The 25,267-nt window shown below is 41.2% G+C and overlaps 1 protein-coding gene across 2 annotated transcripts in view; it reads right to left on the bottom strand.

The window, feature by feature from the left end:
- Window positions 1-25,267, bottom strand: part of ETV5 (ETS variant transcription factor 5) — a 57,855-nt gene that overhangs the window by 9,649 nt on the left and 22,939 nt on the right. For both annotated transcript variants that reach the window (XM_004424614.3, XM_087439894.1), the window contains 6 exons: window positions 20,615-20,744; window positions 19,413-19,700; window positions 8,526-8,785; window positions 6,194-6,253; window positions 1,444-1,512; window positions 1,110-1,279 (listed from right to left, as the gene is read on the bottom strand). In XM_004424614.3, the coding sequence (XP_004424671.1) occupies window positions 1,110-1,279; window positions 1,444-1,512; window positions 6,194-6,253; window positions 8,526-8,785; window positions 19,413-19,700; window positions 20,615-20,744 (977 nt within the window). The remainder of the gene's footprint in view (window positions 1-1,109; window positions 1,280-1,443; window positions 1,513-6,193; window positions 6,254-8,525; window positions 8,786-19,412; window positions 19,701-20,614; window positions 20,745-25,267) is intronic.

Genomic DNA, 25,267 nt, shown 5'->3' with positions numbered 1-25,267 from the left:
GTTCCTGACCCCCATGCCAACTTACCCCCTTGGTGTGTTAAGGTGAGCCCTCGAGTTAATCGAACAACATCTAAAACTGCAGTTCTTGCTCAAATGCCTTCCAAGGATATTGTTCCCATTTCAATTACATTCAACTCAAAGATACCTTTTGCTCTGCTGGCTTAATATATAACACCTAAGTGCATGCTACCAAAAGAAGCACTTGTCAGATTTTAAGGGCAGTTATTTCTTTTCCATTTATAATATTTCTAGATTCTAAATAAAATAGAAATTAAAAATCAACCCCTTTGGAATATGCCAAGCTGAGAGACTGATTTAATTTACTTAGTTATGTGATATTCAGGCAAGGGGTTCTATGGTATATCTTCTCCACAGAAGAAATGGTACTGGCTCTGTCTGTAGGTCTTTCTGTCAATAGCTCTGGGCAAACAGACAGTGACAATATTTCTTTTTCTATTAACAAAACAATGAAGGTTGTGTCATCTTTCAACTATTATGATGCCACACCATACACTTTAACAAAATCTAAGCTCATAAGATTGACCCATCTCTGATAATTTTATTTCGCTAGGTTAGAGCCATTTGAAACACACAATAGTGTAGTTGCATTCTGTACTATATTACCAAGATGTCATACAATATGTTCACACAGCCATAGATCACATACGTAGATATAGGCGATGACATAGATATGTCGTAGATGTAGACATATGATGTAGATGTAGAGATAGGCTATGACATACAAGGGCCAACACCAAAACAAGTCGGTACCACTGAAATAACACTTGAAAAAGACTTTCCAAGAGGGAAAAGAGTCCCTATTTGGATGTAAGTCTTCATGGTTTCGCTCCCCAGATTTTGCAGAAGTATTACTAATACTTTTTATGTATTCTACAGTGGAGAGCTCTGCTTGGCCATGAATTGTAAATCGTCTTATTAAGAGGAAGGGCACTGCTATGCCCAGTGGCCAGGCCAGAATCTGAATGAGAAGGAAGAGCATATTTAACACAGTAAAAATCCTCAAAGGAGAACTAAACAAGAACAAACACCATCATTATCATCATGATCAACAAATCAAAAATCATCCAAGTCCAGCATCCAGTGCTTACCTCCTCAGGTTCTATCAGCTTGAACTCCATGCCTCGGCCTGTCCAGGCAATGAAGTGGGCATTGGCTGGGTCATCAAGAAGAGTGACCAGGAACTGCCATAGCTGAAGGGAACCTCGCCTCTGGTAAGGGGGCCCCTCCCGATACATGGTGGGCTCTTGTTTGACTTTGCCTGTTTGGGACAAAGATGCATACGCAATACTTCGGTCTTAAGTTTCTCAGGTGATTTGGGCAAAAAGGACTTGTTAATGCCAATTTGGCATTAACAAGACTGGCTGAGTTGCTCTGACATCTCCAACCCTCCAGCTTAGCACCAAACTGGACAAGGCTACTTACCTTCCAGTCTCTCAGGAACAACACAAGTGTCGTCAAAGTACAACCGAGGATCTTTCTCATATGAAAAACCTGAAGAATTTAAAAAGAAAGACCATGTTGCTTAACAAATTCTGTGTTCTACTAAAACTCTGGATTTAAGGACTAAAATGGGATTCTACCATCTCAAGTCCTAAGCCCCATTAACTGCTCTATCTATGCCAGACGGAATTTGAGGGGACTTCAAAAGGACTTAGGCATTCGTGTTCTGATGTAACCACCCGAGCCTCAGTCAGAGCGGCATCAATTCCTGCTCTTGGAGTTAAGACTGCAGGGAAACACTGAGTGAGTCACCAGTTTTGCTTCACATCTTGCTTATGAGGTCTGCATGGATCAGTGTCACTGTGACTAAGCCTTTATATCTGAAAAGACATCTCATCTATTTCAGTTGGCCTAGCTGGGTGGATTTGGTTGATCTGTACAGTCTCGCCATTTTCCTTTTAGCGAATATTAATTTTAACCTTTCCTATAATTTGTCCAGGCTGCCCACATACCCCATTCAATTATGTAAGAGCTTGGAGGATAGAGAACGCTGCCAAAACGAGTAAAGACTTGGGCCTGCGGAGGATTGCGTCAAAGAGTAAGTTTAAAAGCAAGCTGGAGGTATTATCACCAGACTCAGAGGAAGGAATCTGAAGAGACTTTCTCGCAATAAGACTTATTCATTGTATAGGTAACAAAACAGAGGTCCAGAGACGGAAACTGACTGGTTCAACAATACACATAAGTGGAAATGAAAGGAAGGTAGGGCAAGAAGTGAAAGAGGTCAAGGAGAAGGAAGGATGGCCTGGCATTCTCAATCCATAAACCTTTAATATGCCACCAGGTCACCAGGCACCCTGACAAGATCAGTGGTTCAAATCAAAGCCAGATAATACACAGGCTTGTGGGGGCCACATCCTTCCCTGTGGTCCAGCCTGTTTCAGGGGTGTGAGCACTCCAGGGTCCTCTCCTCTACCAGCACACCTGGTAAATGATGTTCCCTGGGCTCGGTTCTCTGGTCAGTACACCTGGCCATGTAGTACAGGTCTGTGCGTGTGGGGGATGCAGTGGGGGCAGGCAGGGGAAGCTGCTCTGCAGTGAAGGGCTATCATTAGATTTTGAGAGGGATTTGCTATGACTTGAAAAATCCATGGGTAAAGGCGCCAAGAAATAATCTGCTGTTCTTTCCTTCTTCACAATCAGCCCAGATCAAGTTCTTCTGGGCAGGAACAGCACCAGGTTTAAGAGGCCTGGGACTGGAGGAAAAATACCGTCCAACTTGAAGGAAACTAAGATTGTTTTGAGGTTTGTGTTATTCATTTTTGTTTCCTCAGCCCCAACCACTATTTCTCTGTTTGCTTAATTACATCAAAGGAAGTATATTTTATTGGCATTTATTTATTATTTAATCCAATAAATATTTATGCCAAGCACTGTGCTAGAAGGGGGTAGATAATGAGAAGATACAGACTCGATGCTTGCTCCCATGGAGCTTGCATCCCAACTGGTGGAGACAAACAATAAAGTAGGAAAAAAAATACATGAGACACGGTATAGTGTGGAACAATGAAGAGTGTGGACCCTGGAGCCCGACTGATGGACCTGGACTAGCTGTGTTACCTTGAACAAGTTAATTAATCTCTCTGTGCTCCTGTTGCCTCATCTGAAGACTGGGGAAGAAAATTCCTACTTTATAACGTCGTTGTGAGAATTTAATGACTTAATATATATTCTGTTCCATTAATCTATTTATCTTTACACCAGAGTGCCAAGAATAGCTCCTAGTACATAAGTGTGCAATAAACGATAGTTAAACAAAATGAAGATAGTAATTGCACATTGTGATAAGTACTATTAAGAAATTAATTGGATAACGTGAGAGCTTTATATTATATTCTCTGTCATGGATTCTAAACTGCTTCAGGATAAGGACCATGTACTGAATATGAATATCTTAGTATCCTCATAGCACCTCGCACTTTATAAGTGGCCAATCAATATTTGAATAAATATGATAGAGTCTACAGTCTCCTTAAAAAAAACATTTAAGAATACAATGCTAACTTTTTTTTTTTTTGGTGAGGAAGACTGGCCCTGAGCTAACATCTGTTGCCAACCTTCCTCTTTTTGCTTGAGGAAGATTAGCCCTGACCTAACATCTGTGCCAATCTTCCTCTATTTTGTATACAGGATGCCACCACAGCATGGCTTGATGAGTGGTGTGTAGGTCCGTTCCTGGGATGCAAACCCACAAAACTCGGGCTGCTGAAGCAGAGTGCACCAACTTAACCACTACACCACTGGGCCAGCCCCTACAATGCTAACTTTTTTTTGTGTGTGTGAGGAAGACCAGCCCTGAGCTAACATCTGTTGCCAATCCTCCTCTTTTTGCTGAGGAAGATTGGCCCTGTGCTAACATCCATGCCCATCTTCCTCTACTTTATATGGGATGCTGCCACAGCATGGCTCAACAAGCGGTGCGTAGGTGCATGCCTGGATCCGAACCTGCGAACCCTGGGCTGCCAAAGCAGAGCACATGCACTTAACCACTGTGCCACCGGGCCGGCCCCAATGCTAACTTTGAAGTCAGAGATTCAGATAAATTCATAAGATTTATCACTCTTGTGATAAATTTATTTTCCAATTTGGTACTGGGAAACTGTTTGACTTTTGTGACAAATTGTTATACTTTATATTATCAACAAGAATTACATAATCCATCATGCTTTGTGCTTTTTGCCTTGGCTGCTAGGAAGCTATATATTTCCTGACTTTCCATATGGATTTTGATACCCCAGTGGTATTTTAATAGCCTTGTTATAAAGTCATTATAAGTGAACTACTTCAAAGTTTACACACCTGTCAAACTTGCCACGTTATTTTTAGAGCTCTTCTTCCTCTAAGGTAAGGATAATACATTCACAGTACTTTGGGGGAAAAAAATGTAAATCTAGATTAAATTCTAGGTTTGGTTTTCAAAACTAATCAGATGAAGCCCTGCCCAGGAGTATCATTTTGGTGTATTCTGTGGTTTCTAGTCATCACCACATGCGGTTCTCTAACAGCTGGAAGATGCTGTTGGTTTAAGTGAAATTTGAGTCAGTTGAATTTGCACCAGCACTTACATCAGTTGTGGTCACAACTATCTAATCACTCAGATAAAGGTGGCAGGAAGGAAGAACCTGTTTGGGGAGCAAAGTGGAAACGAAAGATTCACAACAGTATGCAAAGATTCCAGGTGAACACTAAGGCAGGATGGCTATCTTAGTAATCACAGATGCCAATCAGAAACACTTGTTTCACTAACTGTTTCAGGGGCATCTGTGGTCAAGCCTCTATGAGAAGGAGAGAAAAACCATGTCAGGGTAATTTAGAGCAATTAAGAATGCAGGTCTCTTTGTAACTAACTTCTTCAATGTGTGTGGGGTCAGGGAAAGGAATGGGAAAGAGTGGGGGAGGGGGAAACACATAAACTCTCCAGATATTCTGTGTGTAGTAAGCAGCTCAATGCCTTCCTAAAAATATTTCCTTTAAGAGCATGCTCCTTTCTAAATGTTGTAATTATGCAAAATGTTTTCCTCCCTCTTGTTCCCCAGTCCCTCCTGGTTTGCCTGCTGCAGACAGCAACTGCTGCTGTAGAAACATTCGGGAACCTGGAAGAGAGCCCCACACAGCTGTGCTGGTCACAGTCAGAGGTCCAGGAGACAGCCCTGCCTTCCCAGAGCTGGACACTCACTCAGAATATCCCCGGGGACCCAGTGCAACCACACTTGGTGTCCCCTCTGACCAAGTCAGTGGGAAGCAGCTACCCAGAGAAACCACTCTTGTGAACCAATCACAAAATCCAGCCGCTGCATCACAGTGCTGTCATATCAGCTCTTTCAACCTTCCTCCAAAACTCTAGAGGACAGTGGTTGTCAGCCTTGGACACACATTAAAATTGCCTAGGGAGCTTGAAAAACTATTAACGCCTGGGTCCCACCCCAGAATTCCTGATTTGATTGCTCTGGGTGAAGCCTGAATACCAAAAGTTTTAAAAGCTCCCCAAGTGACTCTAATGGGCATCCCAAGCTGAGCGTCACTACTCTAGAGCAGTTCTCAAACTTGAGTGTGCACAGCATTACCTGCAGGGCTTGTTAGAGCACAGACTGCTGGGCCCCACCTAGAGTCTCTGATTCAGTAGATCTGGGGTGGGTCCTGAGAATTTGCATTTCTAACAAGTCCCAGGCGAAGCTGGTGCCCTGGATTTGGGGAATCACTCTGTTCTAGATATTTATGGAGAGATGTCTATGAGAGACAACAAGACACACTTCTAGGAAAACTGTTCTAAGAAAAAAAACCCTCCTCCGTTTCAATGTTCAGAAGAGAAGTCCTGAACCTACCATCTCAAGTTGTGACATAGTTCTTAAGTTCCATTTAGGCTGATAGTGTTACATACAACTATATAACCTCCTTGTATGGAAATGCGGAAACCAGGTTGGTTCATTTTTCCCTCATAATATCCCGTGAACTCTTAAAAGTTATGGTCATTACTACTGAAAGTGATGGCAGCCCTCCCAGTGCTCAGGAGCATGCCTTCAACCCTGGGTGCAAAATAATTGAAGATTATGATCAATTAACTCTCATATTCATGAGCTAAGGGAGGTTTAACCTGTGATCTCAAATCTTAGCCTGAAAACTGAGCAATTTTAAGCTTCCTTGAGTATTATTCAAAAAAAAAAAAGCTACTTACTTTCATGGCTGCTGGAGAAATACCCCCCTCTCATGTAGGATGACTGGCAGTTAGGCACTTCTGAAAGAGAAACACAGACACACACACTCCCGTCAATAGTTTCTGTGTTGAATCAGCACATCAGTTGAACTGCAGCTCTGCAATAAAGCCCCTAAATCTTCTCTTGCTCCGAGGTCATGTCTTTTTGGTCTTGTCCTGGGAAAGAGGTACCACCCCCATAAGCAACATGGGAAACACTGTAACCCACCATCTGAAAGTAGGGTGCTTGACTCCTAATCAAGAGAACTGGGAAGGAAAAATGATGCCTCCCTATCCTAACTAGCTCATTTGAGAAATCAGTTAACACCAAATCTGGGGAAAGAGTTAAGGGTAAAAAAAGAAATTGGCTTTCAAAAGGCCCAGCTTGGCCTTCTGCCTATACTGACGCAGGGGCTTTGGGGTTAGGAAGGAGAGGAGGTTCACTTGAGATCTTTCCCAATTTGCACTCCTTTGCTGCTGATGGTCACATCCAATTCTGCTCTGAGAGGTTAGGGTATTTTTAGGCCAAAGAGATTAGGGGATTTGAAGTTATGAAGCTAGGACAAGAACTGGCAGGAGTGGGGGACTGCAGTTTGGCCAGCACATTTTCGCCATGCTGGCAATGTCAGAGTGAAACCCACGCTCAAGTGACCTCTTCTTCAGGCATCATGTTATCAAGGTGTCCGTCAGGAGGAAAGACAGCTGTGTCCACGTGGGACAAGCCTTCAACCCGGGGAACACCACTCAGATCAAAGAATTACAGATATCGTCACACCAGCTGAGTGTCTTGTTTTAAGGGAGAGGGGTAAAAAACCTGTCAGGACAGATTACAATGTCAATCCCAAAGGAAAAATGTTGCCGGTCATGCCTGCTCCTGAGAAAAATACAACAGAGCCTTCAGGGAGAAGGCCAGTGGAAATTTTACAAGCTATCAATACCTGACACTTGCTGATTTTTCTATCATAAAGCAACAGATGTCTCCCTTCTGCCTACCTCCCCAGCCTTTCCCATAACTAATTTCTGCCTGAATTGAGCAACCTATATATTATCTCACAGAAGGCCAAGAGCAAATTTTATATCTTATTTTATTTGCAAAAGCCATTTGAGTACACACTGGCCCCCTCTCCCCAGGGTCTTTAAGCAAAGCACACGAGGGAAAGGTTGAAACTCTACCCACCACCCTCACGTGCCTTTAGCACCAACTGCAAAAAAAGAGTGAAAAAGTTTGTCATTTCTGAAGGAAAGGGAAAAGAGGAGGAGGAAACAGTTTCTAAATGTGAAAGCTGCAAAATGCTAACTCTCCTTTCCCTGTCTCCTGTAATGTGCTGGCCTCTAAGATGTGTAGTCAGTGAATGAGTGTTCGTGTGTGTGTGAGGCAGGGGGGCGAAGGCCCCCGAGCACAGCTTAAATTTCTGGATATGCTTAGGTTTCTAGACAAGAGGTACCCCATAACAAAAATAGGTGCCCTAACATGTTGTACCTCTCCCTGTGTACACCAGCAGCTGCTGAAGGACAAGGGAACTTTCCCAGATGAAAGTGTTGCAAGAGAGCAGCGAATCCCACAAAGCAACCAACAGGACAGCCTTTTCCATGGCCTACCCAGAGCCCCATACAGCTGACATACTAGACGCTTTCTCAGAACACCACCCATTTCAAGAATAGAATCCCATCCTACATATGAACTCTCTTCGTTATACTTACATTGGGAGTTTATGAGTCTGTTGTATTCAAAAAGAAAACCATAAAACTGAGGGCAGGACTAAAATGCAGAAATGATATTCCCTGTGTCCAGCAACCTTAAGAGCATAGGTCTTAAAAAGGGAATCACCAGACTCCATTTTTAGTGTCATTATGGATTACTGCTTAAATAAACACTTAAATGTATGTGCACTAAAATGTTAACAGTTGTTATTGCTGAGTGGTAGGATTTGGGGCGATTTTTCCATTCTACTTTCCTGTATTTTTCTAGTTTTCTTTTAGGAACATTTACCATATTTTCAATAAGTTAAATAAACAACATAAAAAAAAAAGGGAATCACCAGGATTGGACCCCAGCAATCTTCAGGCTTGGACTCAGAGGTGTCCTCTGCATCACTTTTGAATGCGTGCTACCGTTCCTACCATTTGCATGGGCTTTTCTGTTTTGTTTTATATTCAGTTATGCATAAACATGTCTGCTTTCCTAGCTCATAAATTCTTTGAGGGCAATTTTTATAAAACTATTTCCCAAAGACCTGCACATAGAAGACACTCAATAACGACCAGACAGATGAATGAGAGAATGAAGAAAGGAATGGCATGATTTTATGCTAACCTGAATCAACGCAGTAATCCCGGGGCTCCTGCTTGATTCCCATTGGTGACTGGAACCCATGTGCTGGGGGGCCCGGCAGGCCTGGGACCCCATGTTCATAGAGTGGGTCATGGTATTCTTGTTTGAATCCCTGAGGCGGTGGGGGAGCTGCAGGGACAATAGGTTCTGACATTTGCCGGTGGTAATTGGGGCGATTATCTCCAGGAACTCCTGACTGAGGAGGGAAGGGGTGGCAGGGCTCAGACAGTTGTCTCTGAAATCTGTAAGAAGAAAGTAGTTATATTGTTTAACTAAGAACATTATGAATATCTCCTATGATTTAGCACTGAGGATTAGAAGTTCAGATTAATGGAATTATTTGCAAAGTACTTAATGCTTATTTCTGACATTTTAACCTCTTCTCAAAATTATATCACACATTTCAAACCTCTTGAGTAAGTCAGGGACTGGCAAAAAACCAATCAAAGCAATGACATGGTATAGCCTTTTATCTTCCATTCATGGTTATTTCATGCACAGTCTGTCCGTACAGGTTGGCCAGATTACGTATCTGACTATATAAAACCAATTATTTGCAAATAGCACTAACATACACATGTATGTTTTTTCACTAGTTCATTCATCCTCTCACTTGTAGATAGAACTAATTTTTAAAGACCAAAGAGTACAAATTAACCAATTAGAAAACATAGTAAAAAAAAAATCCCATATATAATAGCAATCAAAAACATAAAATCTCTAGGAATAATCGGGAAATGTGTAGGTCACATAAGAGTAAAACCTTAAAACTGTTTTCTGAGGAAAAGAAAAAAGATTTAATTAAAGAGAAAACATTTAGGACTTGGAGGCTATTGATTCATTGAAAATTATTCTGTAAAAGCAATGCCTTCCCAATCAACTTGACAAATGATCCTAAACTTTATTTAAAAGATTAAGTAATTTTTGAAAAGAAATAATGATCAATTAGATATTGACACATATTATAAAACCACAATAATTAAAACAGTAATACAAGGAATGAAAGCTAGGTATATCAAAGGAATTGATTGGGAAGTCAAAAACTGTCAAGTATATTCTAACACTTACTACCCGTTAAGGTTAGCATTTCAAATTAGTGGGGGAAAAGTTAGACCCCTGTTTTATACTACACGCCAAAATAAATTTCATATGGATTAAAGATTTCAATGTGAAACCATAATAGTAAAGTAAATATATATGAAACTTACATAATCTTGGAGGGAAAACCTTTCTATGCCTCATACCAACAGGAGAAATCATCAAGATAAATATGGATATACTTCAATGTATAAATTTCTATGTCAAAAATACCATGCATAAAACCAAAAGAAAAATAACAAACCGGGGGAAAAAATCTGTAACAGAAAACATCAGAAATAAAACCAAAAATAAAACCTGGGGAAAAATCTCTAACAGAGCAATGTTAATATTGTTTACATAAAGAGCTTTTAAAAATCAATAAAAGATGAACATCCCAATAGAAAAAATGGGTAAAGGACATAAATAGGAAAATCACTAAAGAAGAAATACTAATGGTCATAGGCAAACAAAAAGTTCAACTTCCTGAGTAATCAAAAAAGTACTAAGTAAAGAGAGAAACAGTTTTTCCTGATGACTTGGAGGATGAGCAGACAGCTAGCAAATCTGTGCCTAGCACAAAGATAGCACTGAAATCGCAGATATGATTAGACATAGCTATAAAGATGGTCACCAATGCCAATGTCTACCAAGGGAACTAAGTACATGGTGATATAGCCATTTAGTTGAAAGCATCCATCAACTATGATATAATACGCAAATATGTAAGGACGTGGAACCTGGAAAGGTATTTTTGATATATTAAGGCAGGTTGTGAAACAGTACAAAGAGCATCAAATTTTTGCAAAAATAAAAAACATATTTATGGTGTCATATAAAATCCTGGAAAGATTTGCACATAAGTGTTTACACTGCTTATCTTTGGGTGGTTATGATTTTAGTTCATTTTCTTTTTTTGCTCATCTATGGTTAAATAACAACTATGCATTATTTTATGACAGAACAATAAAAGCCTTTTGTTATTGTTATTAATCAATGAGCATCATCAACATCCTTTAGCTATCAGAGAAATCCAGAGGTGTGCCATATGCCCTTTCCCCACTGGGAAGGCAGTGTAGTAAAAGGCGAAGCCTGAGGTCCTGCAATGACAGAGGGCAAACTTTCTTGGCTTCAGTTTTCTCATCTGTAACATGGGGATGTATTATCCATCAAAATGCTACTAGAATGATGAAATAAAATCATGTCTAAAAGCATGGTTTCTGCCACAGCTGTAATCAGTGGCAGACTAGGGTAGACTTCAGGAGGGTGGGTGTAGAAGTTAGAGATGGTAACCCTCAATGTGAGGCCTCAACCCATGAAATATACATAAGGCACTGATCTATGTGTATAAAGAAAAGCATTTGTGATTCTCTACCCTCAGGTAGAAAGTAGTAGCCAGGGTTCAGGTAAAAATAAAAGATAAAGAACAACTAATTTCAATGAGTTCTTTAAAATCAACAATATAATCCTGTATTTGTAAGGTCTTACTCTCTATTTTTAGATTGAATCCTATTAATAGTTTTAATCAAATACTTTGAATTTGATTTGAATCAATCTGTGGCAACAGGTGGCCAACAGATTCTAGAACATCAAGATTTAAAATCTTACACCGAAGCGATTTGGGTGCAGATAAAACAGTTTAGACCAGGCACGGTGCTTACTCTGTGTAAGTCTTTACTACCCTACTCAGAGCAGCACCTTAAGATCATTTTATAACATGAAGATCACTGAACAATTTTACATATACTTATCCTTTTATCTCAGACACCAAAAGCATCAGAATCTGCCTGGGTCAATGGATTAAACATATTTTATAAACTTTATAAGGCTGGGTGGGTTGAGAGCCTCTCATTGGGGCACTGAATGCGTTACAGTGCAACTCATCAGGAATGCGATTTTCAAGGTTGCTGTTATTTAAGGAAACCCTTCCATGGTCTTTGAAGAAGTGCAAATTTGAAACTCTGGTTTAGGCTTGACATTTAGAATACAGGTACCAGCGGCATGCTGCAAACTTGAATTTTTGAAGAAAATTCTGAAGAAGTGGGCAGAAAAGAAAGATGAAGACATTCTTAAGGCCTTAGTTTTATAAAGCACCCAAATGTTATGCTAGCAGGAACTAACAGTAACAAGGGCACTCATCTCGCGTGTTCTCTCTCTTTTCCCTTCTGTCACCATCTTAGCACCTTCAAAGGTTACCTCCACAAATCACTTCCTTTGATGGCTCCGCGATGGCACGGAACCACTCAGTTCTGAAACTGGAGCCTCGGCAGCTGACAGGCCCAATCACTCCACTTCCGCTTAATGCTCAGTCTCTCACCTTCCAGAATGAAACTCTAGAGCTGGCCTGGTGTGGCCCCTTCAGGAAAAGGTGCTTCAATATGGGCACCAGCCAGCAACCCCTATCCCCTCCCCCAGCATAACTTTAGGACTGCCTGAAGCTTAGGGGCCTGGGATCTGCAGAACAGCTTCTATAATTGTGATTGTTCAGTCTTGGTTTGTTTTGAGGGAGGGGGAGTGCAAAGGGGATCTTAAGGGTAGGTCACAAAACCAACATGTTTGGAAGAAAGATTCTCTCAGAGCTTGCTGCCAATAATGGCTTTTATTTGCAGAGATTAGTAAAGTAATTCAGTTTCTGTCCTCAAAATACATCCCGTGAACTTTACTCACTGACCTTCATTTGAACCCCATTCCCCTTTCCGCAATCCTTTTGAAGTATCTAAGAATGTGTTGTATACATAATACAGCTATGACAAAGATGCCTCTTGTTTACTGAGGCAGGCAGTCATTTTCAATGGAGGATGGGCTTGGTTCCTAACAAACCTCTTCTTCTCCAGCTAACCCCCGCTTCCACCCCCACCCATTATCCCAGCAGCGCTCAGGCAGTAGTGAACTCTCAGTTGGTGAGCAAAAGGAGACTTCTGACTATCCAGTGAGCCTAAATTCAATAGGTTACAGATTAAGGCTTTTACAGTCCCAGTTTATTTAAAGAACCAGTTATTTATTTATTTGTTAGATTTATATAGCGCCTTTCCTCCCAAGAGCTCACCCACGCTACCAACATTTGGTTTACGTTATGAAAACCGTTAGATGCTTTTTCTGCATTTCCTTTTCGGTTTCTGCTGCCAACACGCAGAGTAAACACAATGCTTAGAGGAAAAAGGAGAAACGTGTGGATTCAACGAAGGCTCCACAGTGGCTAGTGGGTGCCAGGTGAAGTAGTGATGTTCAGAGGCCAGCTGAGAGATGATACACAAAATTGGCCAAGAAACCAACACCCTCTACTTAATATTTCCGTTAAGGCTAAGACAGGATAGAAAATAGAGAAGCAGCTAGCTAGGTAAGAGGCTCTGGCTGTGAAGTCAGAACATCCTGGGCTGAAATCCAATACTTACCACTTACTAGCTGTGTGATTTTGGGTGAGTTATGTAACTGCTCTGGGCCTCAGTTTCCTCATCAGTAAACTATGGACAACTGGGATACCTGTCCCAAAAGTCTGTTGTAAAGATTACATAAGATAAGGCATTAAACAGGGCCCAGCACACCGCTAGGTTCTTGATATACGCTACCTTCAACCATCAACGTCAACCGCCCCACCTCCTCCCTGACCCCACAACAAGCTACACTCAGAAGTCACGCAAAAGTAAGGGAAGATCTCAAGGAATTGGAAGAAAACTATGACACACACAAAACACAGGAGTCCACTAGTTGCCTACCCAACGTTCAGTCTCCTTTCTCAGCAAGAGATTGCTGATTTTTATTCCAGGTGTCAATGTGCCACCCAACTTCACATTAATGTTTATTTTCCTGCCATACACCAAGAGCCAGACACTGTTGAAACAAAACCCAAACACTGTCTCTAAAAGACAAACCAAAGAAACAGCTCTCAGGGCTCTGTGAGGCCTGTCAGCACTGCTCAGACTCAAACTGGCCCATCTAAACTGTGATAAAACATTGAGAGATGGGGAACAAAATATGTCCTTCAAAGGTCTGGATGTTTGTCTAATTTCTCAAGATCAAATATGGAAGAAGGAAGGTGATGTAAATATGAGATGTCCCCAGAACATGAGAAAACATCCAATTGAGCAGAGGGGTAAAGCCAAAGTTGAATTGTTGTAAAGACAAAGGATATTGTCTGCCAAGGCTAAGAAAGAAAAAAAAGTCTAGATCAATAATATCAAACATGAAAAAGGGATAACTACAATAGACGCTGCAGAGGTTTTAAAAAGGACTTTATGAACAACTTTATGCCAATTAATTTTAAAATTCACACAAAACAAAAAAATTCCTAGAAAAAATAATTAAATTCACTTAACTAAATGAAAATCTAGTGCAAGACTATAAAAGATGAAGACACTCGGGCCAGCCCCGTGGCTTAGCGGTTAAGAGCGCGCTCCGCTGCTGGCGGCCAGGGTTCGGATCCTGGGCGCGCACCGACGCACTGCTTCTCCGGCCATGCTGAGGCTGCGTCCCACATACAACAACTAGAAGGATGTGCAGCTATGACATACAACTATCTACTGGGGCTTTGGGGGGAAAAAAATAAATAAATAAAATCTTTAAAAAAAAAAAAAGATGAAGACACTCAACGAGTAATTAAAAACCCTCCCACAAAGAAAATATCAGTCCCAGATGGTTTTGCTGGTAAATTCTTCCCCAAATTCAAAGAATAAAGAATTCCAATTGCACATGAACTATTCCAGAATATATAAAAAGGAGAACAGGGGCTGGCCCGGTGGTACAGCGATTGAGTGAGTGCGCTCCTCTTCGGCAGCCTGGGGTTCGCAGGTTCAGATTCCGGGTGCGCACCTACGCACCACTTGTCAGGCCACAGGGGCGTCCCATATAAAGTAGAGGAAGATGGACACGGATGTTAGCCCAGCGCCAGTCTTCCTCAGCAAAAAAGAGGAGGATTGGCATTGGATGTTAGCTCAGGGCTGATCTTCCTCACAAAAAAACCCCAAAAAACAGGAGAACACCCTCTACTCATTTGATTAGTATAACCTCAATGCTAAAACCTAACAAGGACAATATAAGAAAGAAAAATTATACATTATTCCCAATCATAAATACAGATGCAGAAGTCCTAAATATATACATTGGAAAACCAAGTGCAGCAACATACAAAATATAATAGATAACAAGTTGGATTTGTCACAAGAATACAAGGTTGGTTTCATATAAATCAATGTAGCTCACCACAGTAAGAAATTAAAGAAGAAAATTCATTTGATCATCTCAATAGAGGCAGAAAAAGTATCTGATAAAATTCAACATCCATTCATATTAAAACTCTCAGTAAATTAGGGATAGAAGGAAATTTCCTCTAGCTTGATAAAAGGTAATACAAAACCTACCCTAAACATGATGAAATGCTGAAAACAAGCCATCTGAAGATTCAGAACTAAAAAACACCCCACACTCTAACCATTAGAAGTACATTATTCAGTCTGTCAAAGAAGGTTCCATTAAGCATTTGTGAAACTCAGTTTCAGATCCCAAAGTGAATTTGTGCAGCCATACATAACATGCTATTAACAGGAGTGCATGGAGAGGAGATGCATCAGACACACTCACTTCATTCCACTCCAGGCTACAAATGTGACTCACAAATTCTTCCTTCTCTAAAAACTACAAAATCTGAAGAACAAAAATGAACAGCAGTTTATTAAAATGGACTTTAAGAGAGGAAGCAGAAACAAAAGAAAAACTTGAGTACTGGAATAAATCTCTTTATCTTGCATCTTTAGGGAACGAGTAATTTTCTATTAAATCACAATTCCAGAAAACTTAAGCTCATCCTTTTAAGCTTTGAAGTTTTGATCACAACCACTGAGGGAGAGAACTTTCTCAAACAGGTTAGAACATTTGCTCTTTTAGAACAGGCCACACATATCTGACCCTTTCTTGATGACTCCAGGGCACTCTGTTCTGACTATCAATTTCAGCATGATAGCCTATTACAATACTGATGCCTTTAGGGAAAATCAAGAAGCAAAGGATTTTTCCACCCTTAGGAATATTCTCTTAAATTTTGTTCTTTCTTGAGTTTTTGCTTCTTGATGTCGAGTGAGAGAGCAGTATATTCTAAAATTCTTAGATTATAAATTTCTTAGTGGATCCTCAACTCAAGCTGTAATGAGAAATGGTATAGGCAAAGACAAAAGCATTATCTGGGCAGTGCTGTGGGCATAATAACACAGGAATATTTTCTGAGTTCCTCCACCCAGCACATGTAAACATCGTAAATAGCAGGATAAAAAAGCTTGAGAGATTGGGATAGCTGAATGAAAAGGACTCCTCCTCTTCAAGGAGCAGCTGGTCTTTAAGGATAAATGGAACATGTCTGAACATGCCAAATTACATGTTTTTTTCCCTCCTTGGGGGGAGGAAATCACAAATATAAATCACGGCTTTCAAACAGTATTTATCTTCTAAAAATAAATGTTGAGTTGTGAAGAATTATATACTGAGATTGTATAAAACATTAAGAATGTACTTTTGACTAGATTATATTTTAGTTGTTTAAAGTATAATCTAACCAACTATAGTACTATCACTATCACTAAACGTATATTGAAGACAAGTAAGATATTGGGCTAAATATGGTCTACAGAACGGGGTCTAAATCATGGTTTTTAAATCTCAGAGTTTATTCAACTGAAGAGATAAGGCACACTGTAAGCAAAACAAAAAAGATGTGTTACAACATGGGTTTAGATTAAGTGATGCAAGAATTTAGTAGGATTTTGTAGTTTAAGAGATGGATAAAGTTCTGGTAGTTTAAGAGAGAAAGAGATGGATAAAGTTCAAGGTCGAAATGGATTTCTCAAGGTCACTTAGCTTTTAGTAGACATTAATGAATGTTAGCAATGCCCCCCAAAATCATAACCAAAACCAATGGTGTGGTTATAAGTTAATGTTTTGGTTTCTAAACGGAGGACCCTGTGTTTGAAAGTCCTGTATTTAGGAAGTCCTTTAGCTGCTCTGAGACCTGATTTTCTTATCTACAAAACAGGGTTTTTTACTCTGCCTTGGTGACAGAGCTGTTAAAAGGTTCAAATAAGACTATTTCCTTCTATCCTGCAAAATACCATATATTTTTGTTAGGAGGTTAATTTTGAAGTAATAGACCCTCTGATTTAAATAACAAATTAGCAAAGAACAAACTACAGTTACTAACAAAAGTAATCTGCCCTACTTTTGGGCAGGCCTAAAAATTATTAAATGTGTGATCATTAATCTTACTACCATACATGACTACAATCACTATTACTTTTATAAAATCAGACCAGGGATTTTAGTTCGTCTTATTTTCTGTATGCTATCCAGTATCTAGTAAAATCATTTGTCATGTTTTTGGTGTATTTTGCATCACACAGATATCACATTATCTCACTAATAATAGACAAGGGCAATGAGAACAAAATTCAGAGTACTGTGTACCTGATGCTTAAAAAACAAAGGTGGGTTGGAATTGGGATGAGGATAGAAGAGAGAGCTGGATCATGACTTCTCAAAGTGTGACAAGAATACATCCAGGTCCTGCCCTAGACCCACCAACTCAGTCTCTGGGGTGGAGCAAGAAATCTGCATTTTTAATAACCTCCTGGGGACTCCTGTGCACTCTCAATTTTGAGACTCCAGAGCTCGCGTGTAGAAGCTTAGGAGCTTCTTCTTTTCATTTTATCCATTCAGGCGCCTACAGAATACTTTGCCCTTCACTCCAATTCTCTCAAGGATCTCTGTGTCACCCCAGTGTGTGTGAGGTCTTTTTATTTCAGACTCGTCTTCCAAAGGCAGAGTGTAAGGGGAAGTGAGTCCAAGATGGACAGGCAGATTTCAGGGAGGAATCATCCCAGAAAAGACATCCTTGCTTTCTGATTCCTGCCTCTCTCCCTTTGGACACCTGAGGGCAGACACTCATAAATCTCGGGGACCAAACCTCCTCCTTTTGGGAGGAGGCGGGTAACCTGGAGATAAACCTACTTCAGGTTTATCTGAGACTAAGGCTCCCTGTCAGCAGGGGCTGCAGGAGGACAATAACCACCAGCAGAATGAGGGTATTTCTCCCCCAGTTCAGTTAACTGTTGACACAATCTGTTTACACCAGCCCCCTGGATAAGAAACAGGGATTGAGGGGGAAATATGAATAAAAGAGATTTAACATGAAGTAATTTTCCTTTACACATGGTATAACAAATATAAAGTTTGCAAAGTATTTCAAATACCAAACATATGCCTCACCCCACCCCTCCTCCCCAATTAATAATCCCTGCAGAAAATCAGGAAGATACTGTTTAAAATCAGGAAACCAAGAAAACTATTGAAATAAAAGTGGTATCCAGGCCTGAGTGCACAAACCAGCAGGCTTGCAGAGTGGTTTTGCCCACAGAGAGGTTTTGTTTTGTCTGTAAAGTGTTATTGTTGTTTTTAATTTGAATTAGTTGCCAACTTGAAAAAAAAAAAAAACCCAACAAAACCTGGAATTTTTTACATAAAAACCCATTCCAAATTCTCTTGAAAAAGTGCAAGGCTGTTAATACAAGGTATTAATTGGCAAAAGCTTGGTGGCAGCTGTCTCCTTCAATGAGCCCCCTGTCAAAACCAAGGCCCCTGCTGCGCCAGCCCCAGTCAACGTGCGCTCCGTGGGCCCCGCGTGTCACTGGTGTTTGGAGCCCTTGGCCTCACCAGAGGAATGAACACGAACCAGCCAAATTATGCAGCTCTTTATGGTGACTTTCACAGCAAGGGGAGAGGCAATCGGAACCAAGCAAGAGCGCTTACTTTTTTCTGCATTTTACCTAGACATAAAGAAAGTAACCTCCAGTTAAATGCCGGGAGGCATCTGGGTTGGACCAGGCCTGGGGAAGGTACACTCAGGCATCCTCCTCTCCTGCCCTTCACCCCCACACCCACCCCATGCAGAGCAAGACAGACGGAAAGGACTTCTAAAGGTCGCCATCTTGCAGCCCTGGGTAACATCACTGACAACTACCTGCCTACGTCATCTCCTCATCCCAGAGACTTGAAACAAAAAAGACAGGCTCCCAGAACACCCAGTATAAAGGAAGGCCACAAGCATCCAAAATTCTTAAATATTGCAGATAATGGACTTGGAAGGCTGGGACCTGAGAAGCTAAGTTTGGTGTTCGCAGAGTGGGTTCCCTTTACCCTTAGTTTGTCTGATGAATGAACGACTCTGGACAAGTTACTCCTGACGCCTCCATTTCCTCATGAGGAACATAGAACTACCTGGAGTGAAACCAGGGGATTTCTATCTCAAAAGTAGATAATTCTAAATACGGTTCTTAGCTAATCCCTTACTGTGAAGATGTGTTAAAATCAGATGAATAATAATACCTCCTGTAACTCAGCAATCTTCCCTAACACGTAAGTAAAATGGGAATAACGTGTTTATGGGTAGCATAAACCGAGGTTCAGTTCTAGCAGGCAGTATCCAACGAGGAGCCGGGACACGTGCCCTCAGCGAGGGTCAACACACTGTGTATCCTGGACAAGTTGCTCTTCTTCTACGACTACACTGGGGAGATAGTACTAATTATCTCTCCCTTTCCTACTTCATAAGAGTGTTGTAATACCTATAAAGCATTTGGAGTACCTCAGGAACAGGGTGATACATAAACAGGTCATATTTATATGATTATTAGTCTTACCTCACAAGATGCCTCAATGGAATGAGAACTTTATAGGTACCTGGTAAATATGACTAACTGCTTCCCCTCTCCTGGGGAGGTTAAGGAGGCAGTGAAGGAAGCCCAGATCAGCACCCACCTCTGGTCTGATGGATACTGGTTTTCAGGCATCATCTTTGGCATCTGCAGGGGCTGATGTGGTGGCCGGGGGACCGCAAAGGTTTGCTGCTGTGGTCCAGGTTCTGGAAGTGAATGAGGGGTGGGGGTGGGGCCCACACCTTGTACTGGGCCAGCTGCAGGGGTGTGTGCCGAGGTGGGCAGAGTTGCCTGAGGTGGGGGAAATAGGGAATTCTGATGGGTGGGTGACAGGGGGGTGGTAGGAGGGGTTAATGGCTTGAACCCAGAGGGAGGCTTCCTATCATAGGCACTGTAAACAGAAAAAGAGAAGGAACCATTAAGCTGCAATGAAGCCATTAGTGTGGTCACTAGGTCCAGCAGAACACTAGGTTGCAGCCCACGGTTGCCAGGAAATGACAGCATTAACATAGTTAAATTGCTGGCAGCCCCGAGGGAATATTTGTACCTCTAAAAAGTGACAAACACACTGCGTCACAGGGACTTGTTTAACACTTCTAGTGATTCTTCTCAAAGATAATTTTAGCCTCCGCTTCCGGTTTCCTTTTTCCCCCCTTCTAAAAGAATTCTCCACACATGCGTGTGTAGGGATGGATGGAAGAGGGGAGAATTTACGGCCTGGGCGGTGGTTTTCTGGCCCCTCTCTCCCAAGTATTCCAGGGTTCCCAGAAATTAGCCAGAATCTTTGTTGAAGATAAATTTCTGCTGTAACATCACTTGAATTAACAACTCCTCCTCCCCCTTTCAGGCAGATCTATGTTTGTCTTTTAGAGCAAAGAATGATTTAAAATTAAAGCTTCATTCCTGGGGCCTGGATATTCTTAAGTAAAGGGCACAGGCAGGGGGACTTTTTCATATATTCTGATTTGAAGATTACTTCTTTGGTGCTTAAAGTTCACATTAACATATGATAGACATGAAGAAGTATATATTTCTTCCCTCGAAGCCACAGATCAAATATCCCAGTATTCAAGGTTCTTTTCCTCAGGAGGGCTCAGAACCCTGTGAACTCAGGCCCCACGCAGAGCCGGTTTAACAGTTTTGCGTTTCCTGTGCAGCACAAAGGCCCCATTTGCATTGGCCCTCACCTAGAGGATTACATTGACACGAAAGACGGGGTGTGCTACCCTGAGTGTCTGCTGAAGGACACTTGAAACAGTCAGCTTGACGGCTCCTTTCTGGCCAGCCTTTCTCTGCTCCACTTACCAATAGTTGTAGAGGCACTTTTCTCCGTAGTTAGCACCGAGAGCCTGCTCATGGCTACAGGACGACAGCTCAGAGGAGGGGCTGTGCAGCTCCCGTTTGATCTTGGTTGGAGGTGGGGCATGAAGCACCACTGAAATCAGAAGAGGGATGAGGCAGGAACAGAGAGAGGACAGCCATTAACAGGGAGCACAATGCTTCCTTCTGCAAGCCCTGTAACTAGCTGATTGTTCTTGGAACTCATGTCAAATCACATGCCAGAGAAAGCCAAACACAGAGCCTTCCATCTAAAACCAATGAAAAGTTCTTTAAAGTCAGAAATCATCATCTGACACTTTTAATTAGCCAAGTCTTTTTTCCAAATTTCTTTGGTGTTGGGTCTGCTTCCCAGAGGCTCTGAAACCCTTAAAACTTCTACAGGTGATGGTGCTTCAAGAAAAACGCAGGTGTGATAGATTACCAAGGATTGCAGACATGAAGAATTTTGTTTCGGAAAAGGACAAAACAGCTAAAAATATATTGGTAGACATTACACATTAGCTTATCAAAGGCTTGAAACTGCTCTGGCCAATACATTTCTTATTCAGAGACGTATTCACAGACATACGACTTTTTTTTTTTTTTTGGTATGGTATTTCTAATTTTAATTTTTTTTTTATTGATGTTTTAATGGTTTCTAACATTGTGAAATTTTGGGTTGTACATTTTTGTTTGTCCATCACCCCATATATGACTCCCTTCACCCCTTGTGCCCACCCCCCACCCCCACTGCCCGGGTAACCACAGTCCAGTTTTCTCTGTCCATGTGTTGGTTATATTCCACATATGAGTGAGATCATACAGTGTTTGTCTTTCTCTTTCTGGCTTATTTCACTTAACATAATACGCTCCAGGCCCATCCATGTTGTTGCAAATGGGACGATTTTGTCTTTTTTTATGGCTGAGTAGTATTCCATTGTATATATATACCACATTTTCTTAATCCAATCGTCACAGACATACGACTTTTTAAAAGTTCTTCCTCAAGCAACTCTAAATATCAGCTCTAAGAAACACTCAACCTTAAGGGCATTTCACAAATTTTAAAAGCAAAGGAATACAACAAGGGACCAAACCACAACCTAGGAAAGGATAACTGTGTACAGAGAAAGTCCTGGAAACCTTCATGCTATGTCTGCTCTGTGCCTTTCCTAGCGACTGACCAGGAAGGGCAGGTTTTCACAGCCAATCCTTTCATGCGTGGTGCCAATTACTTTTCCTAAATTCATGAAACAGTACACAGAGATGTTGCTTTATGATTGGAAGTCACTTGCATATTCTGTATGTGATTCTAGAGGGCAAAGTAATAAGTTTTTCAAATCAAGGGGACTCACATACAGTGGCAAAACTAAACCAAACCAAACCAGTTTGCCTTTTCTGTCTTATCCAGTAGCTAATTCATTTTAGAGAAGGACCCACAGTAGAAGGACACACTCTAAAGATACTGCACTATGAGGGCTGTCTTCTTTGTTATGGGTCAGAACTGCTACTCTCTGTCTAGCCATCTTGGAGGCTGGGGGAGGACAGCGACTTGAGCTTTTGTGCCAGCCACTTTCCACTGTATCAAAAGTCTCATTAAATAGCTAACCACAGTTAATGTCCTGGTGACCCACTGAAATTTTCTGTTTGACTCAATGTTTATTCCTAAAACACTTTTAGGAGCTTGATTAATTCTTAGTGATTAGTAGAATTAGTTCAACGATCATCCCTTTTCTGTCTGATAAGACTGAACAATCTTCTGGCCAACTGGTTTCTCAGGTGCCTCCTCCAACCCCGAATTCTGGTCTCAGAAGTGAACAAATGAGATGGACGACTCTATCACAGATGACAAGTTTATAAAGCAAAGTCCTGCCAGTGACTGACTGGAAAGGGCAGGTTTTCATAATTCCTTTCCTATATAATGCCAACTGCTTTTCTTGAGTACATGAAATAAGTTCAGAACTGGCAGATTATATTTAGAAGTCATTAGAGCCTCTCTCGTAATTTTTTGACGGTGACATCATGGCAGCCAACCCTCAATTGTTATCAAACGTTTTCAGACATTTAGACACAGAAAATGACTAAAGCTTGTTGTTGTTAGAAAGTTGTTAGTAAACGAGAAGGGAGAGTCAGAAAACTTGACACAAAAAACCATTTCTCCAATGCAGTGGATATTCTAGTGGTTCTCAGTACGGCCGCTTTGTCATTGCCTCCCTTCTCATCAGTCTTCTGCCATAAAAGTTTTGGCAAAATAATGAGGAAAGGTGATGACACCCCAATGTAAACAAACGTTATATGTCCTCGAAGTCTACTTTTCTTCCTTTATCTAAAGAAAGTCATTTATAATCACTGTTTTACCTGAGTTTAGAAAGTAAACAATTATGGTGTTATTCAATTTTCTCATTTCAGGTTTTAGAAATGTCTTGAGGGGCTGGCTGGGTGGCACAGTGGTTAAGATCGTGTGCTCTGCTTTGGCGGCCCAGGATTCACAGGTTCGGATCCCAGGCGCTGCCTGGGAGCCGACCTATGCACTGCTAGTCAGGGCATGCTGTGGCAGCAGCCCACATACAAAAAAGAGGAAGATTGGCACAGATGTTAGCTCAGTGACAATCTTCCTCAAGAAAAAGAGGAAGATTGTCAACAGATGTTAGCTCAGGGCCAATCTTCCTCACACACACCCACACCAAATAGAAATGTCTTGACATTTTCATACTATAAAAGTTACTAGTTCTGCCAACAAGACTAACACCAGAGGTAAACCAAAGTTGCTTAGAAAGAAAAAATTCTATAATGGCTTCAGAAACAGCATATACCCGTTTTGAAAGAGACTCTAAACTGCCAGATAATCCTTATGTCTTTATTTCTTTAAATCTACACAGTGTGTACTCTCAGTGTATACCACACCGTTTTGGCTTAAAATTATATGATATCTTCTACTACCCCCAAATTGTCTTATACCTGGAAAGAAGGAGCTCAAGAAATATCTGATGAGTGCTACAGTATGTATATATGTCCCCACAAAATTCATATGTTGAAATCCTGATGCCCAGTGTGATGGTATTAGGAGGTAGGGCCTTTGGGAGGTGATTAGGTCATGAGGGCAGAGCCAAGTGAGGACACAACAAGTCTGTGACCTGAACGACAGCCCTCACCTGACCATGCTGGCACCCTGATCTCAGACTCTCAGTCTGTAGAACTATGAGAAATAAATTTCTGTTGTTTATAAGCTACCCAGTCTGTGGTATTCTGTTATAGCAGCCTGAGTGGACTAAGACAATGAGTTATTGAATGGATATTTCCAATTAACTCTTAACTTTGAAGGCAGGGACCACATCTACCCTACAAGGCTAGGCACAATGTTAGTCATAAATATCTTTTCCCCAGGAATCAACCATTCAAAGGAGAGAGAAGAAGGTAGAACATGGCAAGAACGAGAATGGAAAGTTTTACAGATCACTGACAGGAAATCCATTAGGGGCCCTGTGAGTGGTAAAGAAGACTCAGCTCTCCAAAGGGACTGCTGGGCCAGAGGAGGTGTGAAGGAGCCCGATTATGGCATGCATTAGTCAGAGATAGTGGTGTATTTAAAGCAGGAACTTAGAAGCCCAAGGAATGTTCCTTGCTTTCAGTCTGTTCCCTCCTTTGTAAAATGAGATATGTGATGCTGCTTTGAGAAATAAAGTAAATGGCACAGCACCTTGCAGATGGTGCTATGATGTTGTGTAATTATACACTGCGCTTTCAAAAATAGAATATTTACCTTCACATAGGCGACTTACTAAATAATGACAGAGACCTAGGACTATAAAGCATGGCAATGAATTGGAATTGTAAAAGGATCACAAACTCCTGAGGAAGTTTTCAAAGAAATGCTAAAAAAGTTGACAGAGTTGATAACAACATTTTCTACAATTAGAAATTTTGAGTTCAAGCTCAGAGTTATGGAAGACGGCCCATAAAGCCAAGGGTGCCCTGATAACAATTCCAGGGGAATATGGACCACCTTCCTTGTTGTAAAGATTTCATTCATTTATTCATTCATTCATCCATTCACTGAGCATCTTCTATGGGTCAGGCATCCTGGAGGTGCTGGGGATATCACGGTAAGTAAAGCAGACACGGTCCTTTCTTCACAACATGCACAATTTAGAGAGGGATCTGACTTTTAGCATCTTCTCATAGATGCAATTAGTAAGACCAGGGCCTCAAAGTCCACTGAATTCAGGCCCTTACATTTATACATAAGGACCCTGAAGCCCAGAGGAGTTAAAGGAATTGCTCAAGGTCTTGGGGCTGCTGCTATTAGAGTGGAGAGGAGGCAAGAGCTCCCCACTGTCAGTTCAGTAATCTACCACACTGACAGAAATGGGAGATATTTTACTCACCCACTTTGTACATTAAAAACAGACGACATAAACCTTTTTTTCAACTAAAACAACAAAAATACCACGTTATACCTGGTTGAGAGAAGGTGCTCTAGGACAAAGGAAAAATGGATAAAAACTAATATACCTCTGGAAAAGAACAAGGTAGATGGACCAATAAAGAGGCAGCCAGACAGACCCCTTAGCATTTACTTTGTGCCAAGATGCTCTTACATACATTATTTTATTCGATCTTCCACCCCAACGAGAAAGC

Source organism: Ceratotherium simum, chromosome 15 (assembly GCF_057802395.1).
Source record: "Ceratotherium simum simum isolate JZ-2026a chromosome 15, ASM5780239v1, whole genome shotgun sequence".
NCBI lineage: Eukaryota > Metazoa > Chordata > Mammalia > Perissodactyla > Rhinocerotidae > Ceratotherium > Ceratotherium simum.
This window is presented reverse-complemented; position numbering and strand designations above follow the sequence as displayed.